The sequence below is a fragment of the Mesoplodon mirus genome (assembly GCF_964341445.2).
Source record: "Mesoplodon mirus genome assembly, chromosome: 18".
Lineage (NCBI taxonomy): Eukaryota > Metazoa > Chordata > Mammalia > Artiodactyla > Ziphiidae > Mesoplodon > Mesoplodon mirus.
Window position 1 is genome coordinate 45001650 of NC_138994.1, and position 12989 is coordinate 45014638.

The 12989-nt window shown below is 51.0% G+C and overlaps 1 protein-coding gene across 1 annotated transcript; it reads left to right on the forward strand.

Moving 5' to 3' along the window:
• The first annotated feature begins 1618 nt into the window (after nucleotides 1–1618).
• Nucleotides 1619–8792, forward strand: RCVRN (recoverin). The gene is made up of 3 exons (XM_082605564.1): nucleotides 1619–2259; nucleotides 5591–5702; nucleotides 8630–8792. The coding sequence occupies exons 1-3, from the start codon at nucleotides 1879–1881 to the stop codon at nucleotides 8743–8745; spliced, it is 609 nt and encodes a 202-aa protein (XP_082461690.1). The 5' UTR covers nucleotides 1619–1878; the 3' UTR covers nucleotides 8746–8792.
• The last annotated feature ends 4197 nt before the right edge of the window (nucleotides 8793–12989 follow it).

Consider the following 12989-nt stretch of genomic DNA (forward strand, 5'->3'; position numbering starts at 1 on the left):
CACACACACCCCACCCCCTAACATTAAGGCCTCCTGAGAAACACTCTGGACCCGCAGTGGGTGGGGTGGGTAGGAGGGATAGGTCCGCACATCTGTGCCTGAACTTCTGGGCCCTTTCTGAGCAACATCAGGGGAGGCTGGCAGGTGGCTTTCTCCCAGCAGCAGGGACCTGCTTTCCCCTGCCATTAGCTTGTTATGAAATAGGATAAAAACCCCAACTCACCCGCCTAGACACTGTGGGCTTTATTCTTTATAGTTACCACCCCTGGACAAAGAAGAGACATCTCTCCCATCCAAGATGGCGATTCTGGGGTTCCAGGCGTTATGCTCAGCCAAGCAAGGGCACCACCGACCTCTCCTTTGGGTGATGAGATTTCAGGTGCAAACCTACTCACAAGGGCTCTTCCCTGTGGCTTGTTCTGGTGACTGAGCTGACCGCAGGGGTGGAAGCCTCCCCTGGTGGAGCTCCCTGAGCCCTACTTGTCCATTCACTCACTCAACAAGCATGTACTGCTGTCTGCCAGCTCCTGGCACCAGGCTTGGTTGCAAACTGATGACCTGCAGCTGAAACTGAGCCACAGATAAGTTATATTTATCCCACCCTGTGTTTCTGAAAACTTGGAAATGACTCTTAAAGTTTGGAAATTACAACTGAAAATCTGATTTCTGGATTTCTTTTGGCTTACCAAAAAATCTAGTAACGCCAGGCCATAATCCCATCTGACCACATCCAAATGGACTCGAACACTGGCAGCCCCTGCCATGTAGGCATGGGCCTCACCACTCCTATTGCCTCCCTGACCCCCCAGCTTCACTCACACACTCCACTTGCTGGCCCCTGTAGGCAGTTTAGTTTTTGATCCCTGTCATAGAAGAATAATGGCAAAAACTAACATGTGTTCAGCTCTTACTACGTGCCAGGCTCTATTCTAAATGCACTGCACGTATTAACTCGTTTCAGCCTCACAATAACAGTGGGAGAGACGCTATTATTATGCCAGTTCACTCAAAGAATAGTCACTGAGGGCCCAAACCCGCCAGATACCCTTCTGGCAATGGAGATGCAGTGGACAACAAAACAGATAGAATCCCCGCCTTCATGGCGCTTTCATTCTGGTGCGATCCCAGGCAGCCGGCAGAATAAATAAGCAGTAAGTCAGAAGGTGTACATGCAATCAAGGAAGAGCAATCAAGCAGGATAAACAGTCTGGGGCGTGCTGACAGTTGGGGGTGCTCTTGTTAACAGAATGGTGACTGGCTGAGAAGGCGACATTTCAGGAAAGCCGTGAAGGAGGTGAAAGATTAGGAGAAGAGAATTCTAGGCAGAGAGAGGTTAAGAAACGCACCTGGGGTCACACAGCTAGTAAATTGCAAAGCTGAGATTTGAACCTGGGCTGGTTCCAGAGCCTGGCTCCTGACCCCTGCATTACAGGGCCATGCCTGTCGCTGAGACCCTCAGATTTAGGGCAGAAGGCAGGCAGGGAACATCGTTGCTCTTAGAGAGCTAGAGCTGGTGGGGTAAGTTGGGGCAGGGATGGATGAGGGGCAGTGGGAAAGGCCTCAGCTCAAGGCTTCGGCTCTGAAGATTCTGATCACCTGCCCTATCCTCCCAGAAGGCCAAGATGGATTGACCCCCTGCTGTCAGCTCTTTATTTTAATCTCAGGGGGCTTCTGGGAGCTCGTCTCCCCACTCAAGCTTCAGGCCCCTCCTTCCTCCAAGTACTGGGGTGAGCCAGCCACAAATCCTCCTAATCCACCAGCATCTCAGGGTGCAACCGCTTCCAGCAGCGCCCAGCCAGGCAGCCAGGAGACCTCATTGCTCCCACACGCCCACCCACCCAGCGGTGACTGACCGGCTGGGCCCACACCTCCTCACCCATGGGGAACAGCAAAAGCGGAGCCCTGTCCAAGGAGATCCTGGAGGAGCTGCAGCTGAACACCAGGTTCACAGAGGAGGAGCTGAGTACCTGGTACAGGACCTTCCTGAAGGAGTGTCCCAGCGGCCGCATCACCCGACAGGAGTTCCAGACCATCTACTCCAAGTTCTTCCCTGAGGCCGACCCCAAGGCCTACGCCCAGCATGTGTTCCGCAGCTTTGACGCCAACAGCGATGGCACCTTGGACTTCAAGGAGTATGTCATCGCCCTGCACATGACCAGCGTGTGCAAGACCAACCAGAAGCTGGAGTGGGCCTTCTCCCTCTACGATGTGGATGGCAACGGGAGCATCAGCAAGAACGAAGTGCTGGAGATCGTCTCGGTCAGTGTCAGCCTCTGCGCTCCCGGCTGAGCTGGACGGGGGTCACCCGGGATCAGGACCCCCTCCCTGCTGCTGCTTCTGCACAGGGGGCCTGGCTGGGGGCGGGGCTGGAGGGGGGAGTGGGGACCCGCGCTTTGTGAGTCAGTGGCTCTGACAGCGTGGTCAGGAGGGGTCTCCAATAGACCAATATTAATAGAGGGCTGGGTGTGTTCCCACAGCTTCATTTTCCTCCTGAAGAAGAAGAATCTCGGTATTTCCTATTATTTACCTATATTGTTTCCCTCTTTCCCTCCCACCTTCCTTCCTTCCTTCATTAAAATGTCCTTCAAGGGGCCTCCCTGGTGGTGCAGTGGTTGAGAGTCCGCCTGCTGATGCAGGGGATACGGGTTCGTGCCCCGGTCCGGGAGGATCCCATATGCCGTGGAGCGGCTGGGCCCGTGAGCCATGGCCGCTGAGCCTGCGCATCCGGAGCCTGTGCTCCGCAACGGGAGAGGCCACAACAGTGAGAGGCCCTCGTACCGCAAAAAAAAAAAAAAAAAAAAAAAAAAGTCCTTCAAAACCTTCCACAGGACGTACTCAGATTCTTTCACAAGTCATTATATATATATATATATATATAAATATATATAAATATATAAATATATAAATATATAAATATATAAATATATATATATATATATATATACACACACACGGCTTGTGGGATCTTAGTTCCCCAACCAGGGATTGAACCCAGGGCCATGGCAGTGGAAGCTCCGAGTCCTAATCACTGGACCGCCAAGGAAGTCCCTCACAAGTCATTTTAAAGACACATGTTTCAAATACATTGGCCCAGGATAAGATCATCCAATAAGATTTTTAGATGTCTGAAAAATAGTTTCATTTAATATATAAGTAATCCATGCAATCTAGAAACCTACACAAAAGAAAATGAAAATTGCCTTTCATTATAGAGAGAAAACTACTGTCAGCATATGGGCATATACCTTTCCAGTCTTCTATCTGTAGATTTAAAAATAATTTTAGAACTATGACATATTCACATACAGTTTTTAGTATACTTTTTTCAGCCACTATTTTATTATGAATGTTTTCAATATCAAACTGTTTTTAATAGCTGCTTAGAATTCCATCTTATGGACATGCCATAAAATTAGTTAGCCATCCCTATATTTTTGGACAATGAAGATGCTTCTATTTTTTCCTATTATATCATTTCTATTTCCCTTCATTTAGTATCGTTTTACAGGATCTTTTTTGCCCCACTACTCCATGCCATTAGCTTTATTTCTCTAATTCCATTCCTGTTAAGAGAGAATATTTTTCATATTTTTTGATGCATTTGCAATCCTGCTTTCATTTGCACAGTTCTTCCACCCTTATTAGGAGAAACCATAAATAAAATAGCTAAGCATGCAGCTTGTGGTTAGTGGACTCTGCTTGGGCCTCCCATTAGGGGCAGGTGTGTGCGGGAACCTCGCTGGCCTCTGGGCACGGCCTGTAGAGCAAGCTCCCCTGGATTGGCAGGTGGCCTGGGATGGGGACCACTCCCTCAGAACCACCTAAAGGATGCCAGGCCCAGCAGAGGCCTACAAGTTGGTGCTCCTTCAGGGAAAGGAGGAGCTGGGGGAGGAGAGAAGGAGGGGAGCATCCACAGCTGAGGCTATGCAAGATGATGCCGAGGGCTTCCCTGGTGGCGCAGTGGTTGAGAGTCCGCCTGCTGATGCAGGGGACACGGGTTCGTGCCCCGGTCCGGGAGGATCCCACATGCCGCAGAGCGGCTGGGCCCGTGAGCCATGGCCGCTGACCCTGCGCGTCCAGAGCCTGTGCTCCGCAATGGGAGAGGCCACAACAGTGAGAGGCCCACATACCGCAAAAAAAAAAAAGAAAAAAAAAAGATGATGCCGAGCTTCTACTATTCACCAGGTTCAAGGTCACTGGCCTGGGAGTCAGAAGTTAGAGATTCTAGTCCCAACTACTTCACCACCAAACTGCATGGCCTCGAGAAAACCATATAATCTCCCAGCGCCCAGGGTGAGGATGCAATTGTTCGTTCTCGGTCCATTCACCAAGACCCTGACAGTCCGTCCTTGGCGTTAGAAGCGGGGCTGGCCGGCAGCCAGTCACTCCCAGCCTTTAGCCGTCCAGCGTGCACATGGTTCCCTGGCTCAGGACAGACGGAGGAGTTAAGGGAGCTGCTGCACTTCAGCGCCAGGAACCTCTGGGCTCTGAGCGCTGTCAGCAAGGCTGCTGCCCCAGCTGCTGGGTTTGGTTTCCTTGCTTCTCTTGTTACAGCACAGGGAGCTGAAAGGGGGCTTCTAAAGCTGCTGATCTTCCCTCCAGGTTAATTTCACAGGCATTACTGCCCCTGCCTGGCTGGCTCCCCGATGTCTCCAAGGCCTGGTGGAATCCTAGTAACCTGGAGCTGAAAGGGCACATCGAGACCACCTTGTCCCTTTCCCTGATCGCAGGTCGGGAGGCACTTCCTTCTTTGCTGGATATTGTCCATCCAACTCCTTTATTAATGAGACTAGAGGGAGGTGAGACGGATCCTTGAGCTTTAGGCTAAATCTCTCTCTGGATCCCTCCCTGAGCAGGAGGGTAAATGAGGGGCTTCCCGAGAACTTCCCCAGCCCCTAGAATGCTCTCTAAGACATTCCAGAATAGCAGGCGATGCAAGTACAGAGGTTCTAGAACCAAACTCGCCTGGGTTAGAATCTCCACTCTTCTGCTTCTGGCTGGGTGACTTCTAACAAGTTAGTTGACTCAGTTTCTTCCTCTGTGAAATGGGGCCAATAACCCCCACCTCATAAAACTTGTCATGAGTTTACAGGTAAAAGCGCTTAGAAAAGTGGCACACGTTGATCACTTAACAAACATTAGCCCTTACAACCAAGGTACCACCTGGACCCAGAAGAAGCCGTTTGATATTCTAAAACTTCTGGGGAGTGGGGTTAAAGGTACTACCAGTTCCCAAACTGCAGCCTCGGGATTGCTATGGGATTATCATCAGTAAGTTTTTGATTCTTATCTTCATTTTTTTAATAAGATGAAAGTAATATGTCTACAGGGGCAGGAAATTCAAACAGTGCAGAAAGGGACAAAATAAGAAGGGAAAGCCGTCTTCAGCCCTCCCCCACATTCCCTGTCCCTTCTGAGGACCTCAGAAGTACAGATGCCCCTTCCCCACCCCCAGGAACTTGGATTCAGTAGGGCGGGCTGGGGCCTGAGCATCTGCATTTTAACCTCTGCTGTGGTGCATCCTGGTAAGCGACATGGGTTCCCCCAGAATTACTCCCTCTCATGGGTTCTCCCTCTTGATTCGGTGCAGGCTATTTTCAAGATGATCAGTCCTGAGGACGTGAAGCATCTTCCGGAAGATGAGAACACCCCGGAGAAGCGAGCTGAGAAGATCTGGGGGTTCTTTGGCAAGACGGATGATGGTGAATTACTTCTCCTTCCTAGGCTTTGATTTCACAGTCATGGGCTGTGTCCTAGAGATCCCAACAAGATCGACCCTTCCGAGTCCAGTGCCCACGCAGGACCGAGGACCCCTCCTCCTGCTGTGGGGCTGTCGGAAGGGCTTTTGTGGGGAGTGAGCAGAATGGTCAGTGGGCAGTTGTGGGACCCCTCTGGAGCTGATGGGAAATGGCACCACGTCCCACCACTCATAAAACTCCATCCCTGCCTGAGATCTCTGGGGGGAGGAGGAAGGCTCTAAATGATGGTGTGCTTTGGAAGAAAAAAACAACTTTTGTTATGACAGAGTTAACCCACATTGAAGGAATAGTAAAAAGTCAAGGCAACAGCCCATTAGCAGTTTGTATGCAAACGGCAAGTTTAGAGGCTTTGCAAGCAAACCACTTTCTTTTTCAATGGAGTGCCTGTTTTTTTTAGACACTTTGGTTTACTTGTTTATAAAAATGCCTTCTGCACGGTTGGGACAGGGTAAACCTCACTTCAGAATAATCTGAAAGCATGGAGTCCCAAGTAAGTGGGATCTCAGTTTACATGGTTTTTCCTTTAGGAAGTTAGTTTGGGTCCCTTGAGAAGCATGGCCAGATGGGATTAGATTTCAATTAGATTTCAAGAGATTGATGGGGGGAAGGCATATGAGGGAAAATGGGGAGGGGTCTGGAAGAGGCAGGGATAAGCCATCAGACTGCAAAGCAGATGAAACATTTATGCGCAGAGGCAAGGAAAGCCGGTTGGGTAAGAAAAGTCTTAGACTGCAGTGCCGGGCTAGGACAGTCTTGGCAAAGCTGAGGGGGTGTCCTCAAGCCCCCTTCTTCCAGGAGCTGGCCTGTCTTGGCTCCCTGCCCTGTTCAGTCTGGCTGGGAGCAGCCTGTGGGGAGCACGGCCTTGCATTGTAAGCACAGATGGATTCCACAACTGGGCAGCGAGGGCTGCTGGTGCATGAGGCCCATGTCCAACTCGGGAAGGACACAGGAGAGGGGCTGGTGTCAGATGGGGGCTGCAAACTTGAATGACCACAGGGGCCGTGATGATGAACGAGACAGAAGTGGACAGAGGCCCTACGAAGTGATAGATAGGGACTGGCAAACAGTGTGGGGCCTGAGGGTCTGTCTGGTCTTACAGCCTCTGGTCAATTGTTGCCACACTGGAATACAGAGCCACTGGGGCCCCACCATCTGATTTGTTAAAAAGAGAGGCCAGCAATCGAGATTTTTAAAATCCAAAGTGCCTCAACTGATGAAACACTGCGTGGTCCAAACACATCTGAGGAACCGGTATTGGCCCCTTTTGTGATCTCTGGGGCAGTCTCTTACCAAGGTTCCCGGGCATAGGCCTGAGCAGGCTGTTAAATAAGGACCTGCTAATCTGCAGTCTAGGAAGAAGGCAGATCAGCAACCAGATCTTTGACATTAGGGCCAGAACTAGGGCGAAGCAAGTGAAGTGCCCTGGCACAAAATTTAAGGAGGCACCCATTCTCAGGTGCCAGCCCTGTGCTCGCAGGACCCTAAAAGTGAGAGCCTCCTTAAATTTTGGAGGGTAGGCACCTCCCTTGCCTCACTCAGATGCCACCTCCCCTTTGAGCACCTTCTCTTGGCTGCTTAAGATGCCGCCTGGTGGCACCTTACCCCACTGGCTCTTTCACCTGCTGAGTCCCTTGTTCTGCTATGTGCTAAACTGAAAACTGACCCAGGTGAATGTCACAGGGGGCAGTGGTATTGAGAGGCTGAGACAGTACTCCTACCACGTGATTTGTGTTTTCACATGGCCCATCTGGAGGCAATGCCTCACTCCTGGGAGGAGTTTCAAGCTATGTGTGAGGCTGATAGGGCAGCTGGGACTTCTTTTTTTATATATATATAAATTTATTTATTTATTTTTGGCCACATTGGTTCTTTGTTGGTGTGCGCGGGCTTTCTCTAGTTGTGGCGAGCGGGGGCTACTCTTCATTGTGGTACCCGGGCCTCTCATGGCAGTGGCTTCTCTTTGTTGCAGAGCACGGGCTCTAGGTGCGAGGGCTTCAGTAGTTGTGGCTACCGGGCACAGACTCAGTAGTTGTGGCGCACGGGCTTAGTTGCTCCACGGCATGTGGGATCTTCCCGGACCAGGGCTCAAACCCATGTCCCCTGCATTGGCAGGCGGATTCTTAACCACTACACCACCAGGGAAGTCGGTGGCTGGGACTTTAAAACCCAAATTTCACCATCCTGACCTGCACAGGGAAACAGTCTGGATCCTAATCCAGGAAGGATTAAGGTTGCCGAAAAGGCCTGGAACATAAGCCAATGGCGAAACCCAAATCAGCTCAGCCAAGCTTTATTGAGCACCTACTACGTGCAGGACTATGAGCATAGCCATGAGCAGGAAGGAACAGCTGCCTCATTTTAGGGTCAGTTCTACAGGTGACTGTCTCCCCATCAGACAAGCAGTTTCCTGGGCCAGGGGACATGATCTCACTCCTTTCCATGCGACACCCTGCCCTCTGGCCCCTGCAATGACCTCAGCCCCAAACACAGTGACTCTGGCACAGAGGAAGGGCTTAGTGAGTGCATTTCACTGGATAGAACTGAATTCAATAGTTGGGGACAAGGATCTCTCTTGTCCTAAATGGGAAGGTAGATCAGGGATGCAGAGAGCCTAGGAAAGGATCACCAGCCAATCAGAAGAGACACAGCACACTTCCTGGAGGCCCAGCAGTGCCTGAACTTAACCCTCTTGTTGCTGGTTTCTGGGGAGGTCCAGGGGTCCTAGGGTGGAGTCAGGGGTGGGGTTACCCTCAGGGGCACTGAGACTCAGTATTTTCATAATAGATCCATCCGTACGGGGTATGCTGGCCGACGTCACCTTCATCGCAGCCTATCCTGACTGTAGTAATTTCTTCCCCCCCTGTGCACAGATAAACTTACAGAGAAAGAGTTCATCGAGGGAACCCTAGCCAATACGGAAATTCTGCGACTGATCCAATTTGAGCCGCAAAAAGTGAAGGAGAAGTTTAAGGAGAAGAAACCCTGACGTCAACTGCTCAGGTCTCCTCCCCGTCCCCCGCCCCAACATAAACACGCATGTGCACACGCGCCCCCCGGGGCGGGAGAGCCTCCAACCCGCAGCACATTAACCCCGCAGCACATTAACCCCGCAGCAGAGCTTCCTGCCAAACGGAAGTGTCTTTAGCAATTCACCGAGTCCCGCCCACTATACCTGCCTGCCTCCCCTCCACCTGCCCGCCAGCCCAGGCTTCCGCAGTAATCCCAGGCTTAGGTCACAGGAGCCCTAAATATCCCCACCCCCTACCTGTAAGCTCCTTTGTGGATTGTTGGGTAAGCAGGTTCCAATAAATGCAAGAGGAGCCGGGCACACAGCTGACTGGTCATTCTCGAACTGGAAGAAATTATTTCTGTCGGCTCAGCCTCAAAGACAAGGATGTGTCGCAGTCGTAGGCCAGGGTGCGGGGACTGTGGTGCTGAAGGAGAGAGACAGCACAGGCCTGTTCTCGTGCAACTCAGGGCGCAGAGGTGACCACAGACCTTGAAGGAGTCGGCTGAGGTGATGAGGTTACCGCGGAGACACGCAAAGCACTGTGGGAAGGCACAATGGGAGGGGCCGACTAGCCTAGAGATGTGGCAGGTGTTCCTAATGAAGAGGCATTTCAATTAAGACCCAGCGGACTGTCGTGGGGGAAGGGTGGTGGTGGGAAAGCAGTGTGTCTCAGAGACCCTGAGGCAGGAATGAGCATTTCGAGTTCTAGGACCCTGAGAAGGCCAGCGTAGCCAGAGAGCAGAGAGGAGGGAGAGCGGATTGTGAGATAAGCCTCCAAAGCAGACAGGGGCCAGAGCATGCAAGGCCTTCCCTGCAGCCCCAGGGAGGTGAGGGTGGTGGGTACCGTGTGGGGTTTCAAGTAGGAAGGATTTATGTTTGTCAGAGGACCCTCTGGCAGAGTAGAAATAAATCAGAGGGGCAAGACCGAGGCCTGGAGATCACACTCTTACAGTCGCCCAGGTGGTCTGGGCCAGGGGAACAGCAGTGGGATGAAGAGAATGGGACCTGCTCGGGAGATATTTAGAAGGTAGAATCCACCTGACTGGTACAGGGGAGGAGGGAGGAGCAAGGATGGCAGCCAGGTTTGTGGCTTGGGTGCCGGGTGAGTGGTGACGTCATCCACCGAGATGGGAAACACCTGGGAGAGACGCTGGTTTCAGGAGATAATGACAAGGTCAGTTTTGATATGCTGCGAGGTGAAGACAGATGGCCCTGAGGCCCCTATTTTTAGGGACAAGGAAAAGGAGACGCAGAGACAGCAAGCAGCTCACCCAGGGTCAGCTAACGAGCAGAGGCCAGGCCAGCACTGCCCACTGGCCCACACTGCTTTATCAGAGCTCTAGGGCCTGGGACACCTCAGAGCTCCACTGGCGGGTTCTCAAGAGCATTGTGTTCATTGTTTTGAAAGTTCATTTATTCTCCAGGCCTAAGTTCCAAGATGAGGTTAGAAAAAGGCAGGACATGCAGATGTCCTGGACACTTGAGCAACCTGTGTGCAACCCTCTGAGGCTGGGGCATCTCCATCTGCTGGCATGGGGGGGATCACCCCAGCTTTAGCAACAGCAATGGCACAATCACCGCCGCCAGAAAGTGCTGCTCTTTGTGGAGGGTGAACTGGAGAGTCATCATAACACTCAAGGATGGAGCGTTTCCTATGAGCCAGGCATCCTGCTGGATGCTCGGCATTATTTCACTGATGGAGGTGTTATTATCCCCACAGTATAGATGAGGACACCAAGGCCACGAAGTAAGAGTAGGATTTGGTACTCAAACAGGAGTCCCTTTGATTACACCAGGCTGCCTCAATAGTTTTCACCTGGACATGACAGGACAGAGAATTCTGGGATTGCACAGCATCGGAGCTGGAAGTGAGAGGGGACTACACAGCATCTGGTCCAGTGGTTCTGGGGGGAGGACAGTAATAACCTGCCCAAGATACCCCTCCAGTATCAGACATAGCGGGCCACCCAGGAGCCACGTCGGAGGGAGACGAAAGACCCAGGGTGGTCTAGGGATAGAACCAAAGGGCTCAATGCCTCACTCCAGTGCTCTTTCCACACACACTGCCCCTCCATGACTGAATCTGGTTGACTGGGGTGTGAAGTTGGGAGCTTTTCACTTCTCTCTTGAGGTCAAGGTATCCTTGTCACTCGAGTCTAAAAGGATAGACACTGCATAATAACCGTGTTGGTTTGTGGTTCAATAAGAGACATAAAGGGGCCACTGGACCTTCTGTTGGCCATGGAGGACCCAAGAATCATAACCTAATTAGCACATCCTCTGTTAGCTTGGGGTGGCAGGGCCACTTGGGCTGGGATCCTGTACAGCTCTAGGGCACCCTGTGGGGAAGATGCTAAGAGAACTCAGAGGCAGTGTAAAGTCCAACTTGACTGAAGAGAAGAGAAGGAGGTAGGGGTGGTAATGAGCTATGTCATCAAGACTCTTCCAGATGCAAGGAACGGAAGACCCAACACCAGTTGCTGTGGCACAAATATTATTGACTCAGGTAACTGAAATTCCAGGAGTAGCACCAACTTTAAGGTCAGGCTTAATCCAGGGGCTCCAGCAAGGTCTCAGGGCTCTTTCTCCATCTCCTGGTTCTGCTTGCTGCTGTGGAGTCTCCATTCCCAGCCAGGCTTTTCCCCCAAGAGGGCTACCAGCAGATCCAGGCTTACTTCTTTGTGGTTCCAATTTCAGCAAGAAAGAAAAAATGCTTTTTCTGTCAAGAGTCCCAGGACTGTCTCTCACTGTCTCTGATTGGTTCTATGTCCATCCCTGACCCAATATCTGGTGCCAGGAGGATGTCATGCTCAGGCTGGCCAAGCAGATTTTCATGCCCATCCTTGGGGCTGAGGATGGAGTTGGAATGACTCAAACTTCAAGGACTGAGAGTGGGAGATGTGTGATTTCCAAAAGGAAAATTTTGGTGCTGTTAGTATAAGAGGGGTGGATTGTAAAAATAGATGTCCACTATAGAGACTTTGTGGAGGTCACTTCACATCTCTGAACTTCTGCTTCCTCATGTACATGGAAACTCAAGGGCAGAAACAAACTCGTCAAGAATAACCCAACCTGCTCTCACAGGGTCCCAGCCTCTTGTGCAGTGGCTCTTGGGCATTTCTTAGCATCCCCAGGAGGCACCCCAGACAGATTCATCAATAGGTCCCTCAGTGCCAGGTACCATTGCTGCCACCAGTCACATTTCCACCACAGCCAAGGCTACAGTGCTTCTGACGTGTCCAAGCTGTGTGCTGGGCTGCTGGTGTGCTTTCTGGCCTCACCAGCCATCGATGTTTCTAGAAAGTGTCCCAGGTGATTGCAAAGCCAGGATTGAGACCCACTAGGCTGCATCTTTAAGGCAACAGCAAAGTGAATGAGCTAGGGAGTGGTCTAGAAGAAGGCAGACACTTGCCTTCCACCCTTTTGACCTCTGACCTCTGCTTCTCTCTCCGACCTCTCTGCCCACTCTTCTTGGTCCCTGAGACAATGGACCACCCAGGTTCCCAGGCTTAACACTGCAGCTCTTTTTCCCACTTCTGGCCAGGAACAGTGCACCAGATTCTCCAGGGGCAGAGACCTTCAGCTCCGGTGTGAAACCAATGTAAAAGAATCAACAAAATACAAATCAAATTAAATAAACTTATGTTAATCATTAGCAGAACAAGAGCAAGCAGCAGTGTGTGTGTGTGTGCCACCCCATTTGTGGAGTAAGCGGGGAGGCCATATTTACAAGTACTTAAAAAAAAAGTTCCTTCTATCAGTGGCCGGGTCCTGGATAACTGACCCTCGACAGCATCTGATGCTCCCAAGACGCTTCTGTCTTGTCTCCTTTGATGAATGTGTTCTGAACCTGCTCTGAACTGGCTATGCTGGATACTAGCTGGGAATACGACACGGCCCAGCTTTCTAGGTGCTAATGGGTTGATGAGAAATAGGAGAGATTTTTGCAGAAAGGAAAAAGTAGGACATATATTTTAATGATTGAATTGTGGACAATCTGGACACCAAAAAACAAACCTTTGCTTTGTTATGTACTTGCCTAATGTCATTGCTTCAGTTTCCCCTGTTGCAGAGCAGAGCCAGGACTGGGGGGAGGGCACCGGCCTCAGGTGCGAAATTTAAGGTAAGCGACAAAAAGCTCAGTAATCAAGATAAATAATATTTTCATGCAATCGTTTAAAAATAAAAATTAATGTTAAAACGTCCACGATGAGCAAAAT